Source organism: Physeter macrocephalus, chromosome 11 (assembly GCF_002837175.3).
Source record: "Physeter macrocephalus isolate SW-GA chromosome 11, ASM283717v5, whole genome shotgun sequence".
In the NCBI taxonomy this organism is placed as follows: Eukaryota; Metazoa; Chordata; class Mammalia; order Artiodactyla; family Physeteridae; genus Physeter; species Physeter macrocephalus.
Window position 1 is genome coordinate 88,034,921 of NC_041224.1, and position 12,066 is coordinate 88,046,986.

The 12,066-nt window shown below is 41.7% G+C and overlaps 1 protein-coding gene across 17 annotated transcripts in view; it reads right to left on the reverse strand.

The window, feature by feature from the left end:
* Nucleotides 1–12,066, reverse strand: part of AP4E1 (adaptor related protein complex 4 subunit epsilon 1) — a 149,506-nt gene that overhangs the window by 61,017 nt on the left and 76,423 nt on the right. For 2 of the 17 annotated variants that reach the window (XM_055088217.1, XM_055088222.1), the window contains exon 20: nucleotides 7,330–8,141. The exons of the other annotated variants lie outside the window; for them this stretch is intronic. In XM_055088217.1, the coding sequence (XP_054944192.1) occupies nucleotides 8,114–8,141 (28 nt within the window). In that variant the 3' untranslated portion in view covers nucleotides 7,330–8,113. Of the gene's footprint in view, nucleotides 1–7,329; nucleotides 8,142–12,066 lie in introns of those variants that run through there. 17 annotated transcript variants of the gene reach the window in all.

The following is a 12,066-nucleotide window of genomic DNA, read 5'->3' on the forward strand; positions in this document are numbered from 1 at the left end:
TTCTCTTGTTGCGGAGCACGGGCTCTAGGCACATGGGCTTCAGTGATTGTGGCTCGCGGGCTCTAGAGCGCAGGCTCAGTAGTTGTGGCGCACGGGATTAGTTGCTCCGCGGCATGGGGGATCTTCCCAGTCCAGGGCTTGAACCCGTGTCCCCTGCATTGGCAGGTGGATCCTTAACCACTGTGCCACCAGGGAAGCCCTGCCTAGTGTCTTTTAATTTCACCCTGAAAGACTCCCTTGAGCATTTCTTCCAGGGTGGGTCTAGTGTCAACAAACTCCCTTAGCTTTTGTTTTTCTGGGAACGTCTTAATTTCTACCTCACTTCTGAAGGACAGTTTAGCCAGATATAGGATTCTTGGATGATGATTTTTTGTTGAAAACTGGACATCTGAATCTAATAATGTGTTAACTTTGGAAATCATGTTCTCCCCTTTTCCAGAGTTTGCAGGATTTTGTTGTTGTTGTTGCTTTATTGTCATAGGCTGTCTCTGTGCCAAGCCTGAGGTATAAACCTAAGGTCTTCTCAGGTCCTTTCTGAACTTGCACTTTTCCCTGGGCATGTATAGTTACTTTCTAATTTTCCCCATATGTGAAGGTGATTTTGAATGTCCTTGTCTTTGATACCTGGCTCCCAAAAAGGAAAAAAGAGAAATATGAAGAGGGGAAGGTGCCAGTTCTCTAAATCCCCTAGAAGTCACATCAGCTGGAAGATGAGGGACTTACAGCAATGGTGGGAGGTACGACAATGATCACCTGCACTTCTGTGACCAGAAGGAGCAATCAGTGATCAGAGCATAGATCCCCGATATTTGGAAGACAGGGTCCTTTTTGCCCACCTTGGTTCCTGCAAGCTGTGCGTAAGATGCTACAGGGACATGCGCACAGCTGCCTGCCATGTGGCTGGGGATAGGGAATGGGTAGCTACTACTGTGCTAAGAGCTGAAACTGACCAAAATTAACCTTCCAAGTCTTCCCCTGCAAGTGACAAGCCTTATTCAATAAACTCCGGAGTTCCAAAATAGTTATGTAAGACAAATTCTGCCAGTGCAATTGTTATTCTAGGTGGGGAAACAGATTTCCTGTTGCTTCTTACTCCACCACCTTCCCAGAATCCTCCTTGGCACATTCACCCTTGGGTCCCCTGTCTGTTCACCACATGCCCTAGCACATCTATATATGCAGGAGCTCCAATTTTCCTGTTCCACCCCCTACCTGGGTGTTCAGACTATGGAAGAGGTCATGAATTCCTCAGCAAGGGGCATCAGCCACATGTCAAGATTTATTGGTCCCAGAGAACCAAGGACCCACCTCTTTAAATCTCTCAACTCCTCCTCCTCATCTTCTTGCAGTCATATATCCTGTTACATTTTTGCCTAATTTTCTACCTATGTGATCAAATTCCTGAGAAAAAGAGAGGGATCTTCATGCTGTGTGTGTGTGTGTGTGTGTGTACACACGTGTGGATATACCAGCACCTTCTTTTCTAAATCCCAAAACCATACCAAGTTTTGGGTTTGGTTTTTTTTTCATTTTTTTAAAGTTAAATTCTGTCAACAAATTTCCCCCAAGCTCTCTGAGTTAACTACGGACAGTAGGGTTGTCTGAAAGATTCTTGGCAAAACTTAACATCTGCGAGAACTTGAACAAGGAAAACCAGCCCATGAGCGTGCATGCTTGATATCTCTGAGCCTGGAGCAGGTCCTAAGACCATGACTGGTAGAGAGAAGTGGTGACATGTCGCCTCCCATCTCTCCCCTCACTGCCTCTCACCCTCTGAGTGATGTTGGTCTCACTTGTGGACTAATAAACACTGGGTTGATGGGAGGGGAGACTGCAGGCTTCTTTACCCTGAAGAGAACTGCAGCTTGACTGGGCTGCTGAACTGGGCCTTTGTGAGGAAAGAGTTCCCCAGGCTCTCCTCCCCCACCTTGTAAATGCCCAGGGAGAAAAGGTCCACAGGGGAGTGAGTAACCCTCACAGTCTTGGCTGGCCAATTCCTTGCTTGCCTGTGAGTTCCCAGAGGAAATGCAAACAAATCAGACTACACTTGGCTGCTGGCCAATGAATCTTTTAACTTCTTCAATAAAAAGTCTTTAAAACTTTGATTCTGACCCAAATCTTCTGCTCTAGCATAAAAACTGCTGGGCCTCAAGTCTCTCTGTTGAGGGGAACAGTGTGTCTGTGGCATTTGAATAAGGATGTTTATCTCAGAAATGGTTCCTTGAGCTCCACCAGGTTCTATAATAAGCTCACTGCATCTCACTTCAGCCTTCAAACCTTCCTGAATATCTGGTGTATGCTTACCTACACCCCTTATAGCAGTTGTTGGGTGAATTTACTTGTGAATGCTCTTAACTCCATCTTCTTTCTTTGTAAGCCCCCAATTATGCTTTGTAAAAGGGCCCAGGGGTTGCTGAGTTTCCACTGAACCAGGACAAGAGAGAACAAACACTCAAGCAGGAGGCACTTAAAAGGTGTTGGTCACTGGTATTCACTATCCAAAGTGGTCCTGGAGCTACCACATTACAAAAAATAAAATAAACTTAAAGAACTGTTGAGAAATAAGGTATAGTTTTGTTTTATTTTAGACTAAATGGTAAATTAGATTTTTTTTCATTCCCCCTTTGTTGCCGCTTACTTCCAAAGCAGATTATATGGCAGATACCTGCTCTGTAAAGCCACATCTCCTGCCCTTATGAACAGAAGTCTCAGGAGGAGGAAGAACCAAGTTTTCCAGACCTAGGCATCTCTCCTAGTCTCAAATCAATACTCTTACCACCTTTACTTCCACTTCTTCCTAGAAATAACATTACTGAGTTCACTTTGAGCCTTTGAGAGGAAGTCTGGAGGAAATCAGTTGCCAGCAAACCACTAAGCAGTGGTTTTTTAATCTACCCTGTCACCAATTTACCTATACAACATGGACATTCAAACAGCAGCTGAACCCTCCGATGTGTCTCCTGGGTATTGAACTTGAACCTCCTCAACCTGAAATCTGCCAGCTCCAAACCTGTAGCATACCTGGGAACCAAAGCCATCAATAAGGTTCCCCAGAAAATCTCAAATAGCTGGAAAAGTAACTGGAGGCAGGAGAAGATTCCAAACTCAAAGAGAGAAGAGAGAATCACAGATCAGATCCCAGGCATTTTTTTTTTGTTTGTTTGTTTGTTTGTTTGTTTTTGTGGTACGCGGGCCTCCCTCTGCTGCGGCCTCTCCCGTTGCGGAGCACAGGCTCCGGACGCGCAGGCCCAGCGGCCATGGCTCACGGGCCCAGCCACTCCGCGGCATGTGGGATCCTCCCAGACCGGGGCGCGAACTCGGTTCCCCTGCATCGGCAGGCGGACGCGCAACCACTGCGCCACCAGGGAAGCCCCCCAGGCATATTTTTTCAGAAAACTGGCATGAGCAATAATTGTTAACCCATTTCTTTATTTGCTCCCTTAATTAACACCTTCACAGAGTCAACCCCAAACTGTTCACTTCCACCTAAATGACTTTTAGTGACAATAGATGGGAACCAACTCCATTTCAGAATTAATTTCCTTTAATGGCACACTTCCAGACGCGTCACAGGGCACTGAGTGTTATAAAGCAACATTTTGTGTTACTGTTAAAGTGCCAGTTTAAATTTATATGTACATAAGTGTGCTGAATCTAGTCTGTTAGGTCACCACCAAATCATTTCTAAAGATGAACACCATTAACCAAAGGGGGGGAGAAAGAGGTTCTAAAGATGTCTGCTCCTTGCATTCCGTATTTAGGCATCCTTTCTCTCTTTTAGCCTGGTGGCTACACACACATCATCTCCCCCAACCCCACTTCCATCTCTCTCTCTCTCACACACACACACACACAATTTACTTTAATCACCCATTAAACAATTTCATTCTATCATAATGTTTGTGGATGAAATGTGATACTTGACCTCATTTTGTTCTGTTTTCATTATCTTGTTACCACTATATTCATATATTTACATGGAAACTTCTAAAATTGGCCAGAACTCTGTTGGAGCAGACAAATTATGAAGCAGATGAAATAACATATTCGTAGATATTTATAATGTTGTAACTTTCTAAAGCACTATGAGGTCAACTCCTCATATGAAGATAATATTGCTAGTGCTGGTATTTATGGCAAGTCATAAATGACTATGTTGGATGCCTATTTTGGGTAATAGCTTTTCGGGTTTTGGAAGAATCCCTCACTGTAGGTCACTTTATTTGACATTACTCCTTTCCCTGGGGAATTTCTGGATGACTGTTTAAGGGCAGGCTGATCCTGAAGGGAGGCAGCCAAGGCTTCATATAAAGGGGTGTGGTCATTGTCACCTGCCCAGGTAAACAGTGGTTTCTGTTGTTCTCAGGTTGTAGCAAGTCCTATCTCAGGCTGTCTTGAGGCAGTTGAGGATTCACAAAGCTGTGCATTTGCTTCTGCTTCCCCCTCTGCTTCCTCTGTTTCTATCCTTGTTCCCTACAAGAACTAGAACCTGATTGCTTTGGAGCTCAAACACAATTGCCTGCCCTGTCATTTCTCCATCTGACCATCCCTGCCCTCTCCTGAGCCATTAACCCAAATTCCTCCTCCATGCTACAATTTTACCCCTAGAGAACAGGACTTAGCTATTCTGTTGATCAGCAGACCTTGCTTGGAAGCACCCACTTCAGAAAAACAAATAACAGAAAATTTCCTGCTGTTTTCAATCTATGGTCTCTCTGAGCCCATCTTGTTTCACTTCTGGCTTCCCAAATTCTGGTCCGTTTGAGAAAATGGTAGTCTCTCAGCAGAAAGGACCGACTTAATGTAAGCACCACACACTTGTTGAAGTTTTAGGAGTTCCTAGGGAAAAGCCTAAAATTCTAACATTGGGACTCTTTCTTTTGAGTAAAGCATCATATTGCCATACATTTCTGTGCAAAGTTTAAATATTCCTGAGAAGCATATACAGTAATCCATTATCATGCCTAACACCTTGGCACAGCTGTAGGTCACATAGCTAGCTAGCTGTTTTCTTGGAAAACAATGTAATGGAATATTGATGGGGCAAGTTTTGATAGAGGACAGGGTATATAAAATACAGAAAACCCAGGAAGGGATAGCGCATTAACCTTAAGTAGATTACCATAATGGAATGAAGTGGGCAACATTAAGCACCTAAAGATTATGACAAAAAGAAAATAGAGAAGAGCTCTGAATCAATCAAGGTTCAGTCAAGAAAACAGAAAGCACTCCAGACATTTCAAATGAGAGAATTTGGTACAGGGAATTGATTATCAAGTTGATGAAGGCTGAGAAGCCTAACAGGGTACATTAATGCACCCCATAGATTGGCAATGACGTGAACCCCAGCTGCCACCAATCCCTAGGGCTGAAGGGACCATGAAAAGAGGTACTGTTACTAACAAGAGCTAGGGTATCCATTTTTGAATAAAAATTTGAAGTAGATTTTAGGCATGTTCTCACTTCCATTTCCATGTAACCCCCTTTTTCAGGATTCCCAGCCTGGGGGTGAAGATCTCTTTATAGATTACATAAAAGATTAAAGTAAGCCACTGTACCCCCATGGAACTCAGTCTAGATCCCATTTGGCATTAAAGAAATGTTGAGTCCTTTCAGGTCTTTGAATAAACGTAAAGGAGAGAAATGAATTTGATCAACCCTTGCCCCAGCTGCCTCTCTCCCCCAGTCCATCAGAGGTAGGGCGACCATATATCCTTGGTTTGCCAAGGACAACCTCAATATATGCTTGTCCTGGTATCACATCTTTTTAGCATATGTCCTGGAATTTTCACCTTTTAATAAAGTATTATTAAGAAGTAAAACTATAAAACTCTTAGAAGGAATTATAGGTGAAAAACCTGCATGACCTTAGATTAGGCAATGATTTCTTAAATATGTCACCAAATGCACAAGCAATTGAACAAAAAAATAGATAAACTGGATTCATCAAAATTAAAAGCTTTTGTGCTTTCAAAAGACACTATTAAGAAAGTGAAAAGACAACCCACAGAATGTGGATAGTATTTGCAAATCCTCTGATAAGGGTCAGGCATCCATAATATATAAAGGACTCATAACTAAACAATAAAACAACAAATAACCCAGTTTCAAAATTGGCAAAAGGTTAACAGACATTTCTCCAGAAAAGACGTGATGTTAAGCACATGAAAAGATGCTCAACATCATCAGAATTAGGGAAATGCAAATCAAAACCACAACGACATATCACTTTACCCACTTCACACACTAGATATAACAAAAATAACAGACAATAACAAGTGCTGATGAGGATGTGGAGAAATCTGAAGCCTCATGCATTGTTGGTGGGGATGTAAAATGGTGCAGCCACTGTGGGAAACCATGTGGCAGTTCCTCAAAAAGTTCAATATAGTTACCATATGACCCAGCAATTATACTCCTAGGTGTATACCTAGGAGAATTGCAAACATATATTCATGTAAAAATTTATACACAAATGTTCACAGTAGCATTATTCATAATAGCCAAAATGTAGAAACAATCCAAATGTCCATCAACTGGAGTGGATAAACTAAATGTGGTATATCCATACAATGGAATATTAACAATAAATATTGTTAAATGCTACAACATGGATGAACCTTATGCTAAGTGAAAGTAGACAGACACAAAAGACCACATATGGTATGATTCCATTTTTATAAAATGTTCAGAATAGGCAAATCCATAGGTACGAAATAACATTAGTGGTTGTCAAAGGCTGGGGAGACGGCAAAATGGGTACTAACTGCTAATTGGCACGGGGTTTCTTTTGGGGTTGATGCAAATTAGATAGTGGTGATGATTGTTCAACATAGTTAATATACTAAAAAACACTGAATTGTACACTTTAAAATGATGGATATTATATGAATTACATCTCAACAAAAAATGCTAAAATTTAACAAACATATACAGTCTTCAGAGAATATTATCAACAATTTCAAACTTATTAACTATAAAATGCAACTCTGAAGAAGATTACAGGCAACTTTGAGAAAAAAGTTAATAACATATCTTTCAATGCATTCTTCAGAAAAACACCAGTGACATGTCTTGGGACAGAAATGGCTAGGAAATGTGAATATGTTCCAAGAAAAATAATTCTGCTTATGTTATTTCTGTTTAATGATCAGATAATCAGTGTAAAGACAAACTTTTACTTTGATATACATAGATTTGTGTTGTTTTTCTCCCCCAAATTTGCTGAAAATAGTTTTTTATTTTATTAATCCACCAATATAACAAAAGCAATTTGTTCATCAATGAATGTTTCAAAAATTATATAATTCAAATTATATTTAAGCCATCATTCACTTTTAAGTGTGTCTTAGTTTCCACCACAGATTATATGATCATCCTACTTAGAAAAAAATAATCCAGAGTAACAGGTAATAGCTCCTCTGTACCCTGAGGAAACAGGACACTACACCCTTACAGAGGAGAAGGTCCCCTCTGAACACACTGTGGGGCTCCTGCAGTTACCTGTGTCCCTACCACCACTGCTCTCTGCCATTGGATAGTTTCCCCAAACCGAGAACTCCCTAAGGGCAAAGACCTGGTCTCATTCCCCAGGAACTAGCACGTAACTGACCTATAAAAGGTGCTTGAATGATGAAAGGGAAGAAATAAAGGGAGGAGGAAGAGGAGGGAGGACTACCCCCACTTGCTCTATTCCTGCAGCCCCAATCCTCCAGAGGTCGTGTCCCCCTCTGTTCTCTAGTATGAGGTCTGGGAAGAAGCATGAGAAGCCTGGTATGACAACTGGCACTTGCTCCCTCTCCTCTCTGGGCTTCTGGACTGGCAACAGCACCTCCGCGGACCCACAGTAAAGCCTCACATCTAGCCTCAGACAGACTGCCCTGCCCCAGAGAGAGATATGCGTCCCCTGACCTCTGGTCCTGAGGCCCTGGGTGGTCTGATGATTCTATACTATGCCCTGTTGAGAGCAGTCAGGGCACAATGGCCAAGAAACTTAATATTAAGAGGATCTCAAGCTGATGTGGCTGAAATAATTCTTTATTTCATTAAATAATTATATATGTACCTGTGTGTGTGTGTGTATCTGTGGATGTATGCTGGATTAATCTGCTTATCACTCATTTTTGGTGGTGATTATTCTCCTAATAAAAAACAAAACAAAACAAAATACCAGTGAATAATCAATTACCAATGATTAATTTGTTAAACATAGTTTTCCTCTGGCTTCACAACTACCTGTTTCAATTAAATAAAATAATCACAGCATTATATAATTTCCTGCCAAATTAATCTAAAGTAAAAAGAAATTACTGTAATTTCTCAATTTTCTTTAGACTAGCTGGACTTTTATCATTCAGAATGGCTCCAAATCTGGAAGTAACCAAGAAAAGAAAAAGCTAAATGTGTCTCTCTCCAGTAGAAAAAGAAAAACCCTCCCAGTGACAGGCTTGTCAATCTGCTCACGGAAGTTATGGCACCTTCTTATTGGCAGAACACCCAAAGGGCCAGCTGCTCCTCACCAAAGCCAAGAGGTGTGAAAGAAAAAAAAAGGAAATAAGAAAATAGGCAGATGGTATTCAAGGACGATCATAAAATCCCAATCTAAGTCCTAACTCTACTGCTAGATATCTGTGTGACCTTAGGCAAGTCACTTAACCTCTCTGAGCCTCAGTTTCCTCATCAATAAAATAGGAAAATAATATCTGTCTTCAGGGCTTTAGGGAGATTAAGCCCATGATAGTGTTTGGAACAAACCTCTGACCCAGTGGCACTCAGTAAATGTTTTCTGGTTGTTTTGATGACAAATTACTTTTCGTCGGAGCCCTTTTCGATTTAACTAGGGGTAGAAAGTCTTATAGAGAGTAGATAAATTATATAGAGGAGCTTGCAGAATACAAGTTGGGAACCACCTAATGTAAGGGAAGTTGACATTTTATTTTATTTTAGCTGTGTCACGCAGCATGCAGGATCTTAGTTCCCTGACCAGGGACTGAACCCATGCCCCCTGCAGTGGAAGCGTGGAGTCTTAGGCACTGGACCACCAGGGAAGTCCCGGAGGCTGATATTTTAAACCAGCTTTGTACTCTTTAAAACAGAGAGGACAAATAAGTTTCATTCTGAGTGGCAACTCAGACTAACTAGCAGTGGATGCCCGAAGTGCTATGGCAGAAAGGATTCTGAAGCTGAGTCCTGAATCCAGAGGTAGGAGGGATGTCCACCCCGACCTCAGAAGAGGAAGTGATGGCACATGCCATTCCTTATCTTCTATGCACAAAGGACAAACCTGCAATGACTTTGGTAGCCAACTTCACAAGAGAAACTCAGACAAGTAATAGTACTTCTTAAACCAAGAAATATTTTAGTTGAGAAACAATTTACTTAAAAAAAAACAACTAACAGAAATGCCAATACTGGTAAGATCTATGACACTACAGGGACAACTCTTCATGAATATCCTACTTTTCTGACTTCTGCCCTTGAAAGAGGTTGGGAAGGTATACTCTGTTGGACAGCCCAGGAGCTGACAACACTTTCAACATTTATAAGTTTCATGTCCTTGGAAGGAAACTTTGAGAAACAACAACCCTCTCCCCTGCTCCCTCACTCCCCAAAATACCTACTATTCACAGACAAATCAGTAGTTCAAAGTCCACAGTATTCCCCCACAAAGAGCATTCCCAAATACCACTGCTGATACTGGAGTTTTTAGCCTGGAGTGGAGTTATTCCAGCAAAAGCCTCTGCTTGTGCCCTTCTGGCCTGCCTGGCAATATCTGTTGATGCAAGTCTTCAGAGGCTTCACTCTGATGGGAAGATTTAAGAAGTCCTCTTCTACTCCACTCTGTTTTCTTAATCAACACTTAGCTGCCACAATAAGGGGCTCTCCCATTTGATGCTAACTGCACTCCCTAATTATAGGTTCATTATCTTTAATAACCTGGCCAAACCTAAAACATATAGAGGAGGGTTCTGTGTCTACAAAGAGTGACACACGCCTCTCCTTTCCAAATTTTATACTGAATTTGATCAAGTGCCTCAGGAATCCCTAGAATAGGGTAGGAATGTGTCCTTCATGAAATCAAAACCTGGTTAGGGCACTATCTCTTTTGGTCAAGAGTAACAAGAACTGAATTTACCCTCTTGCCTTAAATAACTAGGAAGTGGAGAAATTATATGAAATAATGATTTGTTTAGACTTTGAGAAACAACCAGCAAAAGACTCTCATTTCCCTGAAAGAAGGGGAACAAAAGCAAGGCAAGCCCTGTGATTGTTCCACCTTCCTACCTGGAAGCAGTTTCCAGGGCACAGGATAGGGAGGAAAAGTTCTAAGAGTTCAGGGAGGCCAGGATGGCTATATCTGGGGATAGAAATAGTTTATGTTTCACCAGCCAAAGTGCCCTCGTGACACAGAGGAAGAATCCTCAGAAAGGTGTTGCCTTAGGGGGGATAAACTAACCCTAGACTAAAGATTGTTCTGGACCAAGCCTAATAAACCTTAAAGACAGGTCTTGAAAAGATCAATCCGATTCCAAGTACCTTAATCAAGCACCAGAACAAACCCAAACACCATGTAAAAGAATATAGTAAAATCTAGCACCCAACAAGCTAAAATTCACAATGTCCGGCATGCAAAAAAAAAAAAAAATACCAGGCATGCAAAAAGGCAGAAAAATATAACCAATAACAGGAGAAAATACAATCAATAGAAACAGACACAGTCCCCATGTATAATGGTTAGCACTCTGGACCCTGAAACAAACACAGAAATGACAAGAGATGCCGGAATTATTCAAAAAAGATATTACAACAGCTATCAAAAATACACTCCAGGGACTTCCCTGGTGGTCCAGTGGTAAAGAATCCACCTTCCAATCCAGGGGATGCAGGTTCGATCCCTGGTCGGGGAACTAAGATCCCACATGCTGCGGGGCAACTAAGACAGCGCGCCACAACTACTGAGCTCACGTGCCTCAACTAGAGAGCCCACGTGCTCTGGAACCCATGTGCCACAACTACAGAGCCCACGCACCCTGGAGCCTGCACGCCACAACTACGGAAGAGAAAACCCATATGCCACAACTAGAGAGAAGCCCGCACGCCACTACGAAAGATTCCACATGCCTCAACGAAGATCCTGTGTGCTGCAACTAAGATCCAACGCAGCCAAAAATAAAATAAAATAATCTTAAAAAAAATAAAAATAAATAAATAAAATTACACTCCATATGTTTAAGAAACTAGGAGAAAACCTGAGCATGATGAAGAGAGAACATGATGATATAAAAAGGACCCAAATGGAACTTCTAGAGATTTAAAATATTATGTCTGAATTGAAAAACACATTAATAGCAGTTTAGACAAAGGTAAGTTAGACATAGGAAGGAGACAAAGACAAGAACAAACAGATATCAAATTCTTCCAGAAGTTGAGGGAAATTCTTCCTTTTATTATTATTATTATTACTTTATTATTATTACTACTACTTATGTTTTGGCCGTGCCACGCAGCATGTGGGATCTTAGTTCCCTGACCAGGGATCGATCCCACGCTCCCTGCACTGGAAGCGTGGAGTCTTAACCACTGGATTGCCAGGCAAGTCCCTGAAATTCTTCCTTTTAAGAAGACATAATTCTCTTGGAATTGCCATTAAAGTTTAAGGATAATGGATTTAATGTTAGGATTAGCAGCAAAGAAGGAATAATCACTGATTGTTTTTTCTAGATTTGATCTTTGTAGGTCTATAAATTGAGATCTTGGTTGAATGTTAGTTCCAAGATAACACTCTTCCATAGAAATATAATGTAGTCACATATTTAAATTTAAATTTTCTAGTAGCCACATTAAAAATAAAAATAGGGGGCTTCCCTGGTGGCGCAGTGGTTGAGAGTCCACCTGCCGATGCAGGGGACGTGGGTTCGTTCCCCGGTCCGGGAAGATCCCACATGCCGCAGAGCGGCTGGGCCCATGTGCCATGACCGCTGAGCCTGGGCGTCCGGAGCCTGTGCTCCACAACGGGAGAGGCCACAACAGTGAGAGGCCCGCATACCGCAAAAAAAAATAAATAAA